This window comes from Pyrgilauda ruficollis, unplaced genomic scaffold (genome assembly GCF_017590135.1).
Source record: "Pyrgilauda ruficollis isolate IOZ18807 unplaced genomic scaffold, ASM1759013v1 scaffold85, whole genome shotgun sequence".
NCBI lineage: Eukaryota > Metazoa > Chordata > Aves > Passeriformes > Passeridae > Pyrgilauda > Pyrgilauda ruficollis.
Genome location: NW_024530488.1, coordinates 804,063 through 824,233, shown reverse-complemented (window position 1 = coordinate 824,233; position 20,171 = coordinate 804,063). Strand labels below are relative to the sequence as shown.

At 42.8% G+C, this 20,171-nt stretch overlaps 1 protein-coding gene across 11 annotated transcripts in view; it reads right to left on the bottom strand.

Moving 5' to 3' along the window:
* Nucleotides 1–20,171, bottom strand: part of AGPAT3 (1-acylglycerol-3-phosphate O-acyltransferase 3) — an 87,078-nt gene that overhangs the window by 6,668 nt on the left and 60,239 nt on the right. For 10 of the 11 annotated variants that reach the window (XM_041487833.1, XM_041487835.1, XM_041487838.1 and 7 more), the window contains 7 exons: nucleotides 12,425–12,651; nucleotides 7,558–7,727; nucleotides 7,209–7,370; nucleotides 5,607–5,760; nucleotides 5,104–5,206; nucleotides 2,657–2,732; nucleotides 327–525 (listed from right to left, as the gene is read on the bottom strand). In XM_041487833.1, the coding sequence (XP_041343767.1) occupies nucleotides 327–525; nucleotides 2,657–2,732; nucleotides 5,104–5,206; nucleotides 5,607–5,760; nucleotides 7,209–7,370; nucleotides 7,558–7,727; nucleotides 12,425–12,602 (1,042 nt within the window). In that variant the 5' untranslated portion in view covers nucleotides 12,603–12,651. Of the gene's footprint in view, nucleotides 1–326; nucleotides 526–2,656; nucleotides 2,733–5,103; nucleotides 5,207–5,606; nucleotides 5,761–7,208; nucleotides 7,371–7,557; nucleotides 7,728–12,424; nucleotides 12,653–20,171 lie in introns of all 11 variants that reach the window. The other variant, XM_041487834.1, reaches the window with a different exon arrangement.

Sequence of the window (20,171 nt, the reverse complement as noted above, 5' to 3'; positions counted from 1 at the left end):
TTTGTTTGTGCTGGTGGTTTTGTTTGTTTTTTATTTTTTTTAATTTACAGACAAGTTGTCCAATGAAAGTATTCTTTCCTTCAGGCACCATAATAATGGGCTACATGACTCACCTGCTACTACTGCAGTTTTTGCTTAAGATATGAAGGCAAATTTGCCCAGATTAAAACTTTTGAAACAATAAAAATGCTGTACAACAGAAAGACTAATGAGTGAGCTCCAAATATTTTCCTACAAGCCCCATCCTCATTAATTAATACACAGAACTTATTAAAGGATCCTGTTATGTGTCACACTGGGCTTAGCATCCTCTCTGCTATTATTACCTGCTCCTACAAGTCCCAGGAATGCAAGGATAAGGAGAGGTGATCCACTTGCAAAAACTCCAAAGCCAAATGTGAAGAGAGGAGAAAGGAGAACTGTGGCCCAAAAAAGAAAGTTTAGGAGAGTCCATGGTCTCCTAGGAGGTTTAAACTGCTTGCCAGGAAATACACCTTCCTGATTATACATCTCTTGCAAAGCATCCTGGGGGAAAGAAAAAAGAAAACGGGTCATAATGTTTGCCCCAAGCAGCCCAAGATTAGTCAGCTCCAGGACAACATCAAGGACAGTATCTGTGGTACAAACTCATCAAGAATGCACAGCATCCAATTCCATCTGCTGTCACTTATTTGGGCATTTCTGTTGATCATCCAAGTGACCTTTAAGCCTTTTGAAGGCAATTTTGGCACATCAAAAACTGAAACCTCATCATCCTCTCCACTACCAAATACCTTCATCTTGCCTGTTAATTGCTCAAGAATTTAGGGCAGCTTCAGGCCAGAGACCAGTTCAGACCCTACCAACCCTCTTAGCTGGGTGCTTTTCCTTCCTGTTTTTACTTCCAGAAAGGTCAGCATGATTCAGCAAAGCACAGCAGAAAAAAATCTGTATGGCGAGCCAGGAGGGGAGGGCAAGGAATGAGCTGAGAGCAGAGACAGCACCACACCAGCCCTAATCCCAGCCCTGCAGAGCCATTGCATCCCAAGCTGAGCCTGCAGAGGTGCAATCCTGGAACACATCAACCAAAGGAACAAGGTGCCCACCACCTTCCCTCAGTCTGTAAGATTTAAGGTTCTTTAAGGTTTCCAAGTCATTACCAAGGATGGCTCAAGTCCGGCTATTTCTTGCCTTTTTTTTTTTTTTTTTTTAATTTCCCTTACAAAGAACTGAGAAGTGCAAGGCATTTCTTGCCAAAACCAGCCTTTGGAGGACACACTCTCTGTGCAGGAAGAGGATTCCAGTTATAAAGTCATTGCAATAAATGGAATGAGAGGATTCCAGTAATAAAGTACTGCTAACACTAAGATCAATATGTATAATACTCATGTCCATAACTCCCTGTCAACATCTCACAACAAAGTAGAACAGAGATACAGCCAACATCAGGAGAGATGAGAAGAAATGGTGTCACAATGCACGAGGTGAAGGTTAGATTGGACATTAGGAAAAAAAAGCTTTCATGGAAAGGGTTGTAAAGCAGTAAGACTGTCCAGGGAACTGGTGGAGTCATCATCCCTGGAAGTGTTCAAAAAAACCCCTACGGATTTGGCACTAGAGGACATGGTTTAGTGGTGAACATGGTGGTGCTGGGTCAACATTTGGACTCTCTGTTCTTAGAAGCCTTTCTCAACCTCAAAGACTCTTTGGTTCTATAGACCTGCTAAGGGGAGGTGGGGGGAAAAGATGATGAGCTACTGCTCTTTGTAAGATTACCTCTCTCCTTAACTGAATCAGAGTTCAGATATTCAAACAAATTAGGTTGAAATAAATATAATGAAACTCAGAACAATTTGCTGCCTACCTAGAGACTGAACATAAGCCTGGCAATGCTGCAGCACAGGTCATCATAGCTGGGGAAAGCCCAGGATACTCAAACTTTCTGTGCTCTGCTGTCTTTCCACAACACAGAAATCAAGATACACTTTTCAAGTTCAATAATCCACCGCTTAGGGCTGGACAATTACAGCTCTCTCCTACTCCTCACAGAGGTGTTAAATCTGTGGTCGAGAAAAATGGATTTTTCTAACCATCTAAGGTTAGAAAAAGAAATGACACAAGGAAAAGCTCTGAGCCATCTGAAGGCATGCTGGGCATGTGTTTTATCAGTCCCTGGCAGCAGATCCCAGGGACTGTCTGTCCCATGTCACACACCACTGCAGAAGTATTACCAGGAGGCAGAAGGAAAGTGACAGTGGAAGAAATATGAAAGCAAAGAACAATTGCAGCTGAAAGCTGGAACCGGCTGTCCCTGACAGACAGTTATCACTCTTCTCAAGTGCCTAAAAACACCCACAGGGAAAATGGAGCTTTTAGAAATGCATGACAGAGATCCAAGTGCTGAAAAATGTAAAAAGACACTGGATTGCTATTAGTCTTCCACAGCTCAGGCATATCTCTGAACTCTATTGTGCTTCCTGGCAATTTGAGACCTCACTACCCAGCCCTCTGCTGCCAAGGGGCTCCTTGGTCCTGCTCCTTCCAGCACTTTGAGGGATAGCTCCCTACTTATACATAATATCCTCTCCATCCAGTGCAAGAGTGTGTATTACTCACTGACTTAATACACTCCCCTGCGCAAGTCCCAAAAGGCAGAAAAGAAAGCAAAGCTATTTACCTTTTCCTGGTAAAGCTTATGAAGCCAGTTTGCAGCTTCCTTTTCATCTTGAGGGATATCTTCCAGAGGAAATCTCCTAGTTTAGTAGAGAGATTAAAAAATGGAAAGAAGAAAAACAAAAAAGAAGAATTAAGGGAAAATCCAGGTATTTGGTTTTATGTCTCCCCTAGGGAAGATCTTCCATTCACTAAAGGGCAGAAATCACAGGCAATAGTGTCAATGATGGCAGAGGTCTTAAACACAGATAAGTGGGACTTAAAATCTGAGGTTTTAGGCTGGGAATTGAATGCTATTTAAGACAAAAGAAACTGCACAAGCTCCTGTCAGTTTCAGAGCACACCAGCAAAATAAGCATTTCTCATGCAAACACTATTCCTTCTTCACCAGATCCACCACTGGCTGATTCCCAGCGAGCTCAGACTGAGGCACTTGGAGCTGGGAAAAGACAAGCAAGTGGAAAACCCCAGGATAATTGTTGGTTACATTTTGGCAGTGAAAACCCTATTTTGGAAGCAATGGGAGAGGCAACTAAACATTCACTTTATACCATCTCTAAAGAAGACATCTGCAGTGACTGCCCTTGTCCCTCTTTGCCTCTGCAGTCCCACAGACTGAGGCACACAGTTCTGGGGGTGTGTGACAATTTTGCCCAGTGCCAGCCCTGACCTGACCTCACTGAAGACAGGTGCCTTGTCAGAGCCTCTCTGTAGTGGTGAAGAGCCAACCATTCCCCTGCATTCTTCTGTTTTCTAGACCCTTCCAAGCCAAGCCCCTGTATGGTTCTGTGAATTTGTTCTAACACATTTCTAATGATTTCTGCATCCCATAAGTCAACTGAACACCAGATCTGGCAGATTCACTTACATGAGCTCTAACAAGAGAAACTGCTCAATTCATATAAATAATGCTCAATAAAAGCTCAGTGAAAAGTCATTTGCTGAAAGCTTTCTGGTGAAGTTGCCGTGGTGTTGCTGCCACCACTAGAGGGGACTCACAGCAATCACTTTGGTGATTTCCTGATTATTTCCTCTGGAGGTAGTCAGGATAAAGACTGGATCCACTGCAGAGCTAAGCTGCTTACCTCTGCACAGGTAACTACGTCTGCACATACCAAGAACAAGAGCTTATGTGCTTCCCTTCTCTGAGCTACAATAAGGCTGTTGGCACAACAAGGACATGTTCCATTTTCAGCAAAACGTCTGTAAAAACAGTCTCCTTACTCTCATAGCTTCTTCCCCAAAACAGAAGTCTAGAAAAGCACCTTGAAAATATTCATTCCATCCACAAATATTTTAAATCAAAATTATCTAAGCACAGCGATTTGTAAGGTACAATTAGTAATTTCACCTGGCAACATCATCCTCAACAGAATTTTACAAACCTGAACTTCTTCTAACTCTACTGAAAATTACATTTCTCTTCTTTCCTCCCATTACCCCTCCAAGAAATGGAAGAAAATTGCACGTCCATTAGCAAAAAAGGATATTTAACTGAAGGCTGCCACAATTCGGTGTATAATTAATAATTATACAGATGTGCATCCATGCATGTGCACCTCAGATCCAGCCAGCTATCCTACATGCACCTGCCATCAGTGTGGAATTACAGGTGGAGCTGCCTGACCAGCTGTTTTGCTGGCTGGCAAATTGTCTGCTCACTTTCCTCATCAGGAATATGTTTGGCAAGTGTAAATAGTGAAATGAAACCCCTTGCATTTAAATGAGCAACTCCACCTCTCCATGCACAGCTCCACAGTCATCTTTTCAGCTGAGACACTAAATGTTGTGGATGTTGCAGCAACACACAGACCCAAGGCCAGAGGGGAAAGGTGTGGGGGGAAGGAGAAAGGCTTTTTTATTTTTTTTTAAACTTTTAACAACCAAACATCAGCATCATCACCAGAATACAGCAATGGTTTCCAAAGGGTGGGTGAATCCCACAGAGAAGAAGCAAACTGTCTAAAGAACTGTGGAAAGAATAACCAGGTCATGTCTCAGGTACAAACACAAAAGGGAAAAGACGAAATTCAACACGATTGGTCGTTTTTATGATCACAAGGAAGCCTTTGAAGCAGAAGGCAGCAAGGAGAAAGCAAGAAAGAGAAGGAGTGGATGTGCGTGCATGCAAATGTGCTGCATGGTGTTAGGTGTTAGCAGCTACTCTTTGAGGCAAAGGAACAGTGAGGAATGTGAGCAATGTCCCACCTCATTCACAGGATGTCTGAATGTCAGCATTTTAAAAATTTTAATCTGCTGATCAAACCATGTGAGTGAGGGAGAGAAACTGGCATGTAAAGGACCTTTAGACTATTTACTACAAGGGACCACTGAAGCTGAAGGACAAGGAGAAGTGGACTAGAGGAAAGGACATTACCCTGTAAAATCTGAATACACTTCAACATGCTAAACTATGCATCTTAGGGCTCACCTCCATCAGTAAATGCTCACCTTACACACATATCTGCTTCATATTTCTTTCCATAAAGAATTCCTAATAAAGATGGGTTCTTGTTTCCTCTGAAATTTAGTGTTACATCATACACTGCTGAAACTGTTGGGAAAAAAAAATAAAACAGGGCTGTTACAGCAGCAATTCCAGCAAGCACCATCTGGCATCCTTGCTTGAGACAGCAACAGAGCCTCGTGCAAGCCTTGCACTAATGATGTGTCAGAGTCCTCCACTATTCTGTGTTTACACATCACATTTACCTGCACCAGCCCCCTGACACTCCCAGCTCTGTAAAACACCAGACGACTTGATGAACTAAGCAACATAAAAAGGTTTTTAGTATTTCTTAAGACTGGTATCTGACAGTTCTGTGGCAATTTACAAATTACCAGCTGACACACTGGATCCTCATTACTGCCAGCTCACTAATTGTAACGAACAACAGAGCAGACTATGCTGGTGCTAAACAACACATTACAAGTGCTGCAAAGCTTGGCAGTACCTGTTCCCCTGAGACACTGGACAGCAGTGGTGAAACCTTTGGTTCTGGGCAACAGGTGGTATTTCAGTTTAGGCAACCCCTTGGATTCAGCTACTTCCATACTGATGCGGTGCTTGGTCTCTGTGAAACGAGTTCCTTCACAGTACAGCAGAAACTGTGCAAGACAAAAGCAAAAAAAAAAAAAAAAACCCAAGGATATCTTGAGATATCAAAAGAAATCCAGCAGTATACTGAAAATTTGTGCAAGATGAACATACATGTGCACACACTACAGTTGTCTCATCTCTTCACCAAGTATTAGCCATAAGCACCACCTCCCAGCTCATTTACCATTACCTTTACATTTAACAACACTTGTACAAATTTAAGGTGACAAAAAGACAGCCCTAATTGTGGCATTTAGAATGCACAGAAACTGGGAAATTGATCCACTCAAGTCAATTTTAATCATGATTTCAATTACCAAGCAGGAAGTCTTGATTTAAATAATCAATGCTAACTACATTTTGCACTTATATTTTCTAGTTGTTTTCCCTAGAGACTCGTCCTTGGTTCTCAGTTGTAGAATCATTAAAATGAATAGATTTGAAGCTCAAGTTCAGTTGTGAGATTTTCTAATTGGTAGGTTTTATTGTTTTTTCTTTTCTTCCCCACACTCATCAGGAAGATGTATTCAATATAATTCATATCCATATATTCAAGCAATTAAGTAGCTTAATATACATTCTCCAGATTCTTACTTTTTTCTATCTTTGTAATGGTAGAAAATTACAATGCATTCACAATGTTCTAGTTAAGGCTTAATGTTTCACTATACATTTTAACAAGCTGTATTGGATAATACTGAAAACTCACTTAAAATGCATAAAAAGCCTCTTAATGTTTTATAAGCCAAATAATTGTAAGTTACATGTGCTGCTATAAAAGCAAAATTGAGAATTTATCAAAACCTTTGCATTCAAAGCTCTAAGAAGGTTAATGGGTTGATTACACCACTGTGCTGCTGCAGTGAAGTTAATAGCATTACACACAATGAAACAGAGATGTTTTACCCTTGATTTTAAATAATGACAAAATAAAAAGGAAAAAAAAAATAACTGCAGAAGCAGATATAAGCTTGCCATATGTTCTCACAGAGACTTTTTGGGAAACATGCAATTTCACAGATCAATGAACACACTAACAGGAACTTTCTATCAAAATCCATGGCCTGTGCAGTCAAACTCACTCACTTCTCCAAGAAAGATGTTTTGTTGATGTGTCTTTTCAGCCTACCTCAGAAAATGTTACACAGATATAGCAATCAAATGTAAGCTTTTTTTTAAATAGGCAAAAGTAAGTTTGGACAGAATTGGTAGTATCACACAAGCCTGATTTAAAAATGATTCTCAAGCTTCGGAACTGTTTCCCAAATGGTTTCCCTTACCAACAGGCAAACAGCACTTTTCTACCAGCATATCCCAAAAGACCTCCTGACACAGAGCATGGCTTTTCCGTGCCAACTCTTGGAAGTGAGCACGCCTTCTCCTGACACACAAAGCCACCAGTCTGTCACCGTTTCACTCCCAGCAGCCAATACCAGAGCAGGGACTCCACACTCACCCACATATATTCAGGATAATCAGACAAACGTTTCAATCCCTCAATAACTGTATCTCTGTCCTCTTCCCATTTCCTTTTGCAGAAAACAATCTCAAGGAAGTACCACGTCCAGCCGATGAGGGGCACGTACAGCAGCTCTCTCTTAGCAAGAACTTTGGAACTCTTGGAGAGAAAACGAAAGTGACAATCCAAAAATGTCATTTGCTGATTTGTGCAACGAGGTCAAACACATTAAAGCTAAGATGATGGAGTTGTATCTGGGGATTTAAATGCAAAGAAACTGTTTATAGATGGGTTTTAAACAGACCTGTCACCCTGCAGAGGAAGGGAAAGCTCATGGCACACATACCCCCAGCACTCCAAAGCGCTCCGTCATCGTCCAGCCACACAGGAAGTCGATCTCAAAGTTGTGGTTCAGGATGATGATGACATGTTCCTTCCCAAAGGTTTTCACCGTGGCCTCGTCTGAGAACAGGGTGCACTCTGTGCCTGACCACCATTCCAGCAGCATTACCAACTCTAGCAAACATGATGAACGTGGAGAGAGGAGTTAGGGGTTCCCCTTACAGAAAACATTTTGAGTTTCCTCCTCAGCCCCATTCACTGCCAACACCATCACCTTCCCAAACCAACCCAGCAGAGATGAAACAGAAGCTTGGAAGGGTACAGACCACACCACATTACCATCCCTGAGCAGTATTTAAGGCACCAGACACATGCATTATGGATAATTCAGCAAGTTTTTAACAGTGACAAGTTTGGGCATTGCATTACAAATGCAAAATTTGATGACCAAAAAAAAAGACCAAATACTTTTATGCCTGAAAACAGACAGTGGAGCTGTTGATTGCTCCACTAAATGAGCACAGTTCCCCCCAGGTGGAATAGAAATTATGCATAGATGCAGCCTAATGTTTTTACTCCACATGAAACAAGCCTTATGGAGGTAAACAGACCAATAAAGGTCTTTTAAAGGGATGCAGTGACATAGATCTTCTGTGATAGATTTTAATACTACAACACAAGATTCTAATTGTTCTGCATTATGATCATCAAGACAGAGTTAAAAACAGCAGAAAATTGAGCTAATTTATCAAAATACCTGGCCAACGCCAGGAATGGTAAATTTTGTCTTTCTTTTACTGCAAAAGAATGAGCCCTTTTCCCTCCATTTACTCCAACTTTGAAGTATCACAGCAACTCTTATTCCACCCTGAACATTTGTTACCCTTTTTAATTTTCCACCTCCCCTTTTTTCATCATAAAACCCCCTTCCATTTAAATTCAGAATGCACTGACTGTAGTTGCTATGGTTAGCTTATTTCCCTCCTTTCAGTACATCGAGGCAGATGGAAGGCATTGCTTGCATCATGGGACAACTATAAAAAGTATGAGAATAGTTCATCCTCCCAGTAGGAAGATTTGCTTCCCTGCAAACTGTAGTCATTGGTATTTTTTTTCATTTCAGTGAGATATGGTTGAAATAAAAATGTGGTTGCACAAATATGGAAGTTAAAACCCTTCCCACATGACTACACCTGCAGGTTCCCCCTCTCTTCCCTCTATCAGGCTCTGCCAGGAGGTTTTTCAGCTTCCCAAACAAGGGTTTCTGATCAGTGGGATCAGACAAGGTCATCTATCCATACTGCTAAACAGGAGTTTGGGATCCAATCTTGTACCACTTCAGAGAGAAGGCAAACACAGGATTTAAGTGAATAACGGGGAAAACGAGTCCTGGTCTGCTGAGGGTACAGAGCTCACCTAGCACTGTTTTTTTCATTCATGAACACTCACTCACCCACCAGGTTATTCCCCTGTATCACTTTCAGCACTTGCTCATTTGGAGGCACAACAAAGTTATGCACCTTGCTGGCCAAGACAGCTTAACCCCAGTCAACTGGAAATATGGCCGTGGAAAGACAGAATTGTCTTGTTCCTTCACACCAGGTACAGGTTTCTATCACTGCTTCCCAGCTTTGCATCTTTTGTGTTCATTCACCTTTCTTTTCTCTGGTTTTCCTGGCTCAGTAAAAAGGGAAAGAGGACAGCAAGAGTGTCCTCAGATCACCTTCCAAGCAGGTGGCCAGGAGAATGGAGCAGGGGTATCAAACACATCATGGTACTCTGAGCAATTTCCCCTTTCCATTGCTGACTGTGTACCAAGGAGGAACATCTCCAGGACCTGCTACAATTTCTTATAAAAATTATAATCATCTGGATGTGTTTCTTCTTCAAAATCAGGAAAAAAAATCTGCAGAGGCCAGTGTGGATGTGACTTTCTGCAAAACCTTTCTCCCTAAAACAGTGGAGGATTTGCCAGAGTTCATACTGAGAGAGGAGGGTTGACAAGCCGAAGGATTAACATGAGGAAACAGATTGTCCTTCACAAGTGTGCTGACAAATGATGTAATTATAACCAGGAGTGGGCTCATTTCCTTTTTTCAGTGTGTGGGTTACAGCTCCTTTGCGTGGCACTGATCCTATCAATGCCACACAAGAAATCCTTCTGAATGAAGGAATGGCAACACTTGCACTGCCCAGGACAGTTCCTACAGGGAGTAACCAACACCTGGCACCAACCACCCCCTGCAGCTGAGGGTCCCACACACCAAAGCAGGTGCATTTACAGCCTCACAAGCCCCCCAGAAACAAAGCAAACAAGGGGCACAGCACATCCCTCCGCTGGAAGCACCAACATTTGAGAGGTTATTTTTGTAACAGGACTAACCCAAACACGCTGCTCTCTCCAAGGGTGTGATTCATCTGAAAGGAGCTGATGTGGGAGAGCTGCAAGTACAGACTACTTGTCGTGAATTTATGGGTTTATGTTGGGGCCAGAGCCTGAAAGACTTCCATCCCCAAATGTCTGTCAGGAACATTGGATAAAGTCTCTCTCCCTCCCCTTTGGAAGCTGGGCTTTATGTATTTGAGAGGAGATACAGGAAGAACAGAGCCTGGTTTTCAGTACAGAGCCACATACAGGATCACCTGTGTATCCCTCCCTGCACTGATCCTCTGCCAGCTGGGCAGAGCAGCTTCTCTTACAGACCCTCAGCCTAAAATCACAAAGAGCTTGGAGAAAGTGAACAAAATGCAGCATCCAGAGCAGAGCACCAACCTACAGGTTCCTTGCCAAAAGGCTTCTCCATACTGAAATACGTTTCATTATGAATGGCAACACGAGAGCTACTGCATTTACTCAGCTTACCTAAATTGCTATAAATCACAACTGAAGAGCATATTCTGGCTCTTCCATTACAGGCCATCAGCTCTCTGCAATCCCATGTAACATTTACATTGATTTTCATAGTTTAATTTCCTAACGTGTTAATTTATAACAGGCTATACACTAGGGGTTATCCTATGTACAACCAATTATCTACTCAGCTTCTCCAAACCTCATTGAACAATGGTGTGGTTATTTCCAGTGTTTAGAGGATGTAAGGCAGCAGCATTTAAAGTGTGATTTTTTTAATGCACAATGCTAACTAAGGGCTGAGCCGAAAGCCTTACAGAAGCAAGCAGCTTATATCCTCAGAAAAGCAATATTTTTCAGCATGAGATCAGATTCTAGATTATTAAAAGCACAAGGAAATTCTTACAAGCAAATTAAAAATAAAAACTCCTATATGTCTCCACTCTCATCCAACCAACTTCATTTTGAAGTTACTACTAAGCTCTTCTACTACAATACCTTTTTTTCCTGACAATTTGGCTGCTAGTCTATTTAATTTCCTCTCTCCTGTGCTTCTCAGTAGGCAGGTCAAAAAGCACAGTAAAGGCAGGGACAACAAGCTTAAAAAGAGACTGAAGCAGACACCTCAGAGAGTTTTTGTTGGTGATACTTCACATCAATGATTTATAAAATGTGGGTGCCTGTCAGTGGACTGCTGAACTGTAATTTCAGTGTTCATTCTGGTGACTCATTTACCCAAAGTGGGAGTTGGATGCTGAGCTGAGCACTAAGGTAAGTGGCCATGCATACTGGGAAGGGATGGAGAATGGAAACCAATTAGATGATTCACTGCTGAAACAGGAGGTGACATTTGGGCTCAGGAACCTTCTAAAGACTCTGAACATTTTCAGAAATCTAGCCCTCTGTTAAGCTCTGTGAGGAGAAGAAGAAGGCTTCCACAGGGAGGAAGTTTTGCAAAGGTCTGACAGAGAACAAAGAAGCTGCACTCAGTGCAGAGCTGACCCACTCAGGGCAGAGTAGAAGAAGAACCATTGAAAAAAATGCTCCAAGAGGAGACCCTGGCCTCAGAGATGGGCACTGAAGGGTGTAAGTGGATTCTGAAGTTTGTCACACAGTTCAGCTAGAGAGACATCTACAGAAGATAATTCAGGATAGATCTCTCCCTCTGCAGCCCACACAATAAACCTGGGCTCCTACATGATCAATACTGCTGACATGCTCAGTACCTGAGCCAGTCTCACAATGGTCCCTTAGCACAGGTGCTGATACTGGATGAAGATGGCATTGAGACACAAGTAACAACTCCTATCACTCCAGATAAGGTTGGAGGTGCAGAGGAGCTTTACTTCCCACTTTTTTGACTGACAGAGTGACAACACACTTTAGACCCTTGACTTCTGTATGATTTACCACTATTCCAGGGGGAAAAAAAAAAAAAGCTGTTTTGACCTGCTCTGAAAGAATCTACATCTAACTTACCATTTCTTTCACCTCTGTGTGCAAACAGATAGATGTGAATATGTTGCTGCAGCTCTCTCCACAAAGAGAGCAGCAGGCACAACTTCCCCATGATTTTTCCTGGGGAAGGCAGTGACAAAGCTCAGAGAAGAAAAAACCCAATTCTCATCTCTACTTGCTGCATCTGTTGTTTGGCACATGTGGAATGCATTATGGAGATTGTTTACCGAAGAGGGATTTGTTAATTGGACACTGATGATGGGTGTTTTGGATTGATTGACCAATTAGGTCAAAGCTGTGTCGTGACTGTCTGTAAAGGATCATAGGCTTTTCTTTAGTATAGTTTTAGTTTAGTATAGTAGTAGTATAGTTTTTAATATAATATAATATAGCTTAATAAAGCATTTGTTCAGCTTTCTGAATCACGGAGTCATTGCACATTATCCTCTGGCTGGGGATCGTCCTGCATTGATATGCATATATATATATGTATTTCTTTTGGTTGACAAAGGCAAAAACAAGAAAAGCCCCTCCCCATCCCCTCCCATCCCAGCATACTCACGGCTCCACAGGGAATAGGCAAGGCGACAGTTCACTCGGCGATAAAGCTGCTTGTTGATGGGCCAGAGGAGCAGCGTGCATAGCTGGATGAAGTTAATGATCAGTCCACTGACAACAAAGACGAACCCAATGAGGAGGTGAACTATGAACTGGGTCTTCAGGAAGGCAATGAAGCCCATGATAACCACTCAGAAGCGTGTGCAAGGGCCGTCACTCAGAATAACTGTCCTGAAACGGAAAAAAAACCCAACAAAAGAGTCAAATGGAGTGGATTTACAAGCTCTGAGGAAGGACAAAGCAAAAGCCCTGAAACAGTTCAGGCTCATTCATCAAGAGGAACCCAGCCCAATAAACACTGCGCTCTCCAGGCCTGCCTCATGCAGGTCTTCACACAATAAACTGGTGATGGTGCACATCCCTGCCCAAAATAGGAAGGAATCATTATTTACAATTTACAGCCCACCAGGAAGATTATTGTTTGCTGAAGAGACTAATCTCACACCTCTCTTCAAACAAATACCACATAATTGGGAGTTAATGCTGGGAGGAACACAGAGCCCTGCACTCACAGTGAGCAGTGGGCAAACAGGGATCTATCTGCAGGGATGCTGTCCTGAACTGTAACTGGAGCCTCACCCTGCAAAGAGCAGGGCTGCTCACACACACCATCAGTCTGGCCAACACTAAGGCATGGAAATGGAAATCAGGTATTTCCACATTCAAAACCCATGCTGGAGCAGGTTTAATAACTTCTCACCTTGTCAAGCCACAGTTCTGTGATCAAATATACCAGTTAGTGTAGGGAAAAAAGTGAAATTATAAAAAAGCCTTAGGCTATGTAGCAGTACAAACTTGATCTGGAAAGGGCATTGGTGTAGAATCTTGTTTCCACCAAATTAGCATTTTGAGCATGTGCCATTTTTATACCAGGTGCAGAAAGACTGGCAAGGTCTGAACCAGCAGAATGCCACAGGAGCTTAGACAAGCCTGATCCACTACAAATCCTGCCAGCACAAAGTTAAGCCAGCAAACTCTATTTACCAAGCCACCAAACTGAGTTTATTGCAAACCCCACGTTATCCAGCACTGGCCTCTTTGACCTGTTGGGCACTGGAAGCCCTGCAAGGCCAGCCAGGCTGTCAAACCACAGCCTCGAGGTCTCACCCAAAAAGTTAAAGTTTGACCCTGATTTTCTGCCACAGCCACAGCTTACTGATGGTTTTCATGCTCAGCTTTTGCAAGTGTGGCAAATGACCAGATCAAGCAGTAGATGGTAACAAATACTTTTGACAAACCAGGCATCCCAAGGTGATGTGGACCCACTGTCTGAAATAAAGTCCCTGCCAGCTGTGAGGAATCAAATAATTTTTACTCACCACCTGCTTACGGTGTGCTGCTATTTGTAAAACTACAGCAATTTTATTGTGGAAGCTTATTTTCTATCCTCTCTTCTGCCAATCAGGTACAGCCTTTCAGGGCACAAAGTGTCTAGTTTTTGCACAATTAACATCCATTTGCATCATTAGTAACCTACCCACTTCAGAAGCACATAAGAGAGGCAAAAAAAAAAAGCCTGGTTGAACACTGTCAGTATTGTGCCTACCACAGAAAGCAAAGCAAAGCAAGATGAACTGCATTGGAGCTCATGACAAATAATCTAAATTCTCCCAGTGTTTTCCTGTAAGGATGAAAGAAACATTTCTTCTACTAATAAATTACTTTAAGAGCAGCTGTTGGGAAGCAGAGACTTCTGTTAGAAAAGGAGCAAGTGGAGTCTTCCTTCCTCTTCCCTCCCCAAAAGGCTGCAGTTGTCTCACACAGCCAAAACACCCCACCAGTGTTCAGACATTGCCATGTGGGAGGCAGCTGTGGCATCCAGTGACTCCCTAGCACTGGGCTTGTTTGTCTTTTCCACTGGCATGCTCTAATAAATACTGCCAAACATTAAACACCAAGTTCTCCACTTCCAAGAGTCATTCTCTTCATCTGGTATATCTCAAAAGCCAGTTCAAACAAACAAGAGAAGAACAATTCCCTCCATCCCTGCAAGCTATTTCTTGAGTTCTTGCTTGCCCTCTGCAGAGCCACGTGCAAGCAGCTTTGCTGATAACTGTGTCCAGTGTCAAACCATTCAAAGGCTGGACTTGAGGATCCTAGAAGCTCCTCCAACATGATTCTATCTATGACTGTCATTAGAGCAGCACTCACAGCCTTTTTCCACACAGCTTGGCCCCTCTCAGACAGGGGCACAAAGCACACACAGATGGCACAAGGAGAAACAGGGATGTCAGGTATTATCTATCCTCAAATCAAATGGTTTGGCTCCACTTCCACAGCCTCTTGGCTTTGAGCAGAGTCTGTGGCTGGTGTTTGTCTCTTCCATTATGGACATTGCTGTTTCACAGACCCCAAAGGACACATTCCTTCTTACATTGCACCAGGATGGTTTCTCCAGCTTTGCTGGACATGGAAAACAGGATTTATCACTCTTGCACCAGCATCCTGCCCCACATGCTGGGCACCACAGAATCATAAGGTTGGAAAAGCCCTCCAAGATCACTGAGTCCCATCTTGGACCAACCATTACCTCATCAACTAAACTAAACCTCACATCCAGTAACTTCTTGAACACCTCCAGGAATGGCAACTCCACCATTCCCCCCAGGCAGTTTCAATGCTTAACAACACCTTCCATGAAGAAATTCCTCCCAATGTCCAATCTTCCTGGAACAGCTTGAGACCACTTTCTCTGGTCCTGTTGTTGTTTGATCCTTCCAGTTTCCCTGCTGGATACAGAACCTGCCAGTCTCTGTTTTGACAATCCCTCACTTAACTATATTTGACTTTTAAGATCATTAGAAGTTAACCTTAATCTAGGAATTATTTCATTTTCTGCATCCCTGCCCATGTAGGACAGCCAGGCAATTTAAGGACAGGACAACAGGCAAAAGGTGGTCAGCAGCTGTTCTGCTGTATCCTATGGTCAGGGTCAGGGGAGGATGGGGAAATCAGTATTTGCTGAAACAAGGAAAAGCACCACTTCTGCATTTGACATGTGTATTAAGATCAGCTTAGTTAAGTATCTAGGAAGTAAACATCTGCCCCAGTCTAAGACAGCAAGTCTCAGCACTATTTTCTTATTTTTTTTAACCTATCCATATCATCTGCTTTTTTTAAAGACCTACTGGTAAAATCATATTTTTGCCCTTGTTTTCCTTAAACACTGTAACTTCCCAGCATTGATCTTTCACCACAAAACCTTCATTTCCTCCTGTACAGCCACACTGAGAACTGTGGGGAATTTTAGTACTCTCTCTGCTTTCACAGGATTGGAGAATAGTTTGGGTTGGAAGAAGCATTAAATATCACCAAATTCCAGCCCCCACACCATGGGCAGGGACACCTCCCACTAGACCAGGTTGCTCAGAGCCAATCCAGCCTGGTCCTGGTCTATCTGCTCTGATGAAAAAGTTCTTAAATGCTTTGCATCCTTCAGGGCTCTCTCCTTTATTTCTGTGTCTCTCAAGGAAACAGCAGGGAGAAAAATGTCTTGGTGTGGTGAGCTGACCCTGGCTGGAGGACTGGTGCCCACCAAGGCCACTCTATCACTCCCCTCCTCACCTGGACAGGGAAAACACAACCAAAGGTTTGTGGGTGAAGGTGAGGACAGGGAGAGATCACTCACCAATTAATGTCATGGTCAGAACAGACTCAGTGTGGGGAAATCAGCACAATTTATTACCAATCAAAGAAGAGTGTGGTAATAAGAAATAAAACCAGATCTTAAAACACTTTCTCCCAACCCCTCCCTTTTTTTGCTGGGCTCAGCTTCCTGATTTTCTGTATTTCCTCCCACCCAGCAGTGCATGGGGACAGGGAATGGGGCTGTGGTCAGTCCATTACTCATCTCTGCTCCTTCTTCCTCAGAGAGAGAACTTCTTCAGAGGGAGAACTTCTCCCCCGTTCCAGAGGGGAGTCCCTCCCAGAGGAGACAGTCCTCAATGGACTTCTCCAATATGAGTTCTTCACCAGCTGCTCCAGCCTGGTTCCTTTCCATGGGGTGAAATCCTTCAGGAGCAGGCCGCTCCAGTGGGTCCCTTGCAGGGTCACAAGTCCTGCCAGCAAACCTGCTCCAGCCTGGGCTTCCCACAGGGTCACAGCCCTCTTCAGGCTCTCGTGTGGGCTCCTCCAGGGTGGATCTCTGCATCCCCAAGGATATCTATGGGCTGCAGGGGCACAGCTGCCTCGACAGGGTCTGTAGGGGAATCTCCACTCCAGTGCCTGGAGCTCCTCCTGCCCCTCCTCCTGCACTGACCTTGGAACCTCCTGGGCCTCTCCCACCTATTCACACTCCTCTCTCTGGCCACAATTTCTGCTGTGGAGCTCTCACCCACCTTCCTTCTTCAGTACACTATCCCAGGGGTGGCACCACCATCTCTGATGGGCTCAGCCCTGGCCAGTGCTCTGTCCTGGACTTGAGGACAGAGTTGTGTCTTGAAGCCCCACGTTCCCATGGATTCTCTGGTTTCCAAAAGATACAACATGCCTATCAATAGAAGTCAGAATATAACTGTTCTCCTTTACCCAGCTTTCTACATTCATGGAAGTCCTAATGATTAAACTTCCTGGAGACTTACTTCTGCCAAATGTCACTGGAATTTGACAGAATTCAAGTTCAAAGCCATTAGAAGGGAGAATGACGGAAGTGTGACTGCACTCGTTAAGAAATCAGTCAAATGCACAAGATGCACATTACAGCATTTCATGACACGTAGCTATTTATGAACTCAAAATAAAAAATTAAACCACTAATCATTCTGCAAGACACTATATTCAGTTTGAACTCCAGATTTTAATTAATTTCTTGCTGTCATGCATGTGCAATCCCTCTGAAGTCCATGACGTTTACATGAATATGAGAATGAAATTAGAAACTGGTCCACTGATCCTAATATTCCAACCCAGTGAGAATTAATGTGCTTGACAACAACAAAAACTGTGATAGGCAGTATTTACATCTCCAGACCTTTGCCTTCAGTTTTTCTGAACATGCTTTTGCCACCTCTGCTGTGCCATATTTACCTCCACCCATGAAACCAATTACAGATATCTTTTGCCCTGAATATCTTGCCCCCAACCCTGAAATCTGGTATTTTACCTACTTTTGCTATTTGAGAAATGAGTGAACCTTTTAGATCACTGAATTTTACCTTTTACCACCGCATTTTAAAATCCTGTATTTTTCAGATGAAGCTTTCTAAGCCTCCTTGATATCTGTATAAACTTGGCAAACCCTGCCTGTGAGAAAGGGTTAATGATGTTGCAAGTCAGAAGCAGTACAAAAAAGGCATTTTGGTGCCCATCAAGAGTTCCCTGACGATTTTTCAGAATTCTACAAACACTGCTCATCAAAAACACACACGGAAAATAAAATCTCTTTTTCATTCAAAGTGAGATCTACCTGTTGCACGAGCTGCTTTGTGAGTATGGGGATATGGGGACAGATAAAAGCAGCAGAAACCAGAAGCTCAAGAAAATGGCTTTTTTTGAGTATACTTTCTACCCTTCCAACCTTTTTGATAACCCGACTCAGGCTACTTCTCTTTCAAAGGCATGAACATCACCAGCCTAAGTGTCTGTTCCCTCACCCCTCCTGAGATCAGAAAATCCAAGAATACTCAACAGCTACCCAAGAGTCAGGGCAGAAATATGAGGGACAGTTTTCAATGGCCCTGCCTGTACTTCTTTGTCAGATAAATAAAAATACAAATCCCAGTCTGGTTATTGTAGAATCCTTCAGAAATACCACATTACCACATTGGGCTAACAGGTTATTTTCCTGAACATTTCTGGGACATTCCCTAGCTGAAATACAAAAGTGACTATCAAGCTTTTAAAAGTGAAATTATATATTCACAGCAAACAACCCTGATAACAGGAAAATATTCAGGAAGACAACAGGTCATTGATGGGCTCCCACTTCCTGCACTGTACCACATCTCCTTCTGGGATGAGGAATTTGGAAGCATGACCCCCATGATGCAGAAGCCACACAAAACCCATGGAGAAAATATTTACCCAGGGCTTTGCCCCAGACTTTAAAAAAGCATCCCAAGACTCCTGCCCACTCTGCCATGGCACCACTAAAAGCAATCTCCACTCAGGTCTCATTTATTTTAGAACCAGCACTGGCAACCACAGGTGTCTAAGTAGGTTGGAAAACAGAGCTTGGATCAACAGCAGTGACTCAGAGAGAATAAACAAATAAGCAAATAAGGTTTAACAACAGTTTTGGTACCCATTTGAACAGTCTGTACCAGGGATTCTCCAGATAAGCCGTAAAAATAGACAGCTACTCAATTGCATCCCACACAGCATTACAAACTGTCTACTACAGACCCAGCCTTTTAAACCTAAGCATGACAGAAAGATTATCTTAGTTTCTCACACATTACAGGGCTAATTTCCCTGAATGTGCCTCAGTGAGGTACAAGGCTGATTCAGAGTTCATTAAAAATCCTGCTTGTCATGAATTTTTAAAATTGAAGGGTATGGAAAAGAAGCTTAAGCTAAACTGAGGTCACAGAGATGTAAGTTTGGTTTTGAGTTGTAAGAACTAGGAATAAGATCTCAAAAAGAAAAAATGGTGCCATCATGAAATCAGATGAAAACTCATCCCTTGAAATGTCGTCCATCTTGGCCTTGAAACAGCACCACAGCCAATTTCCAGAAAAGGTCAAGAGTGAGAGATTATCACCACTGTCTGTTTGAAATATATTCCTTACTTTGGGCTTGATCTGAAGGCGTTCAAGCCACAGAAACTTCCACTCATGTCAATAGGTTTGGCTAAGTATCTCTAGAGATTTTTGATAAGACTATTCCCATCAAATAAAAAGCCTTTGGTTTGACTCATCATCCTGATGAGATGCCAATACTTTGAGAAGAGAGAGAAAGGGAAGGAGGAAGAAAGGGGGAGAGGGAAGGAAGGAGGGAAAGAAGGAAAGAAGGAATTGTCACAAGGAAGGAAGGAAGGAAGGAAGGAAGGAAGGAAGGAAGGAAGGAAGGAAGGAAGGAGTGATTATGGCTCTAACACTCATGATCACTTCACAGGCATACAGAATTTGACTTAATGAGAAGTTTTTACATTTCCTTATCTTCAAAATACAGGTTGCTGTAAGAAAAAACACCAAGATGACCAATTGCTTAACTTGCATTTTGTAGTGAGAAGGCCACAGAATAACAAAGCAAAGAAAAGTATTCAAACAACTCAGTGTAACCAGAAGGGAAAAATACCAGCTCTCAGCAGTACACATCACTGCACCTGAGGGGCAGATTTCCCTCTTCCCTGCCCTAAATGCAATGTTACTGCCATGACTGAGCCTCCTCAACAGCTGCAGAAAGCACTGTGCTTATGCCACCACTAGGGATGAAATTATATTTTCTCTAACTTCCATTACACTATTACAGCTGAAAACACCAGCAATATTAAAATGGCTGTTTTCCAAATTTAATTTCAACCATTTCCTTGCATCACACTTGGCACAAAAAAGAGAGAGTAAGTGTGCACAAATTCGATTTCTTCTCAGCGTACACCCTTCAGTTAACATTGCCTCTATTTGAACAAATGGATTGGATAACCAAAATGAACCCTGACTTGCTTAGAAATCTGCTGGCTGCATGACAACCCCCACAAGGAAGCAAAACTCCTTGCAGAATTTCTCTCACCGCGAGCACCTCTTTATTGACAA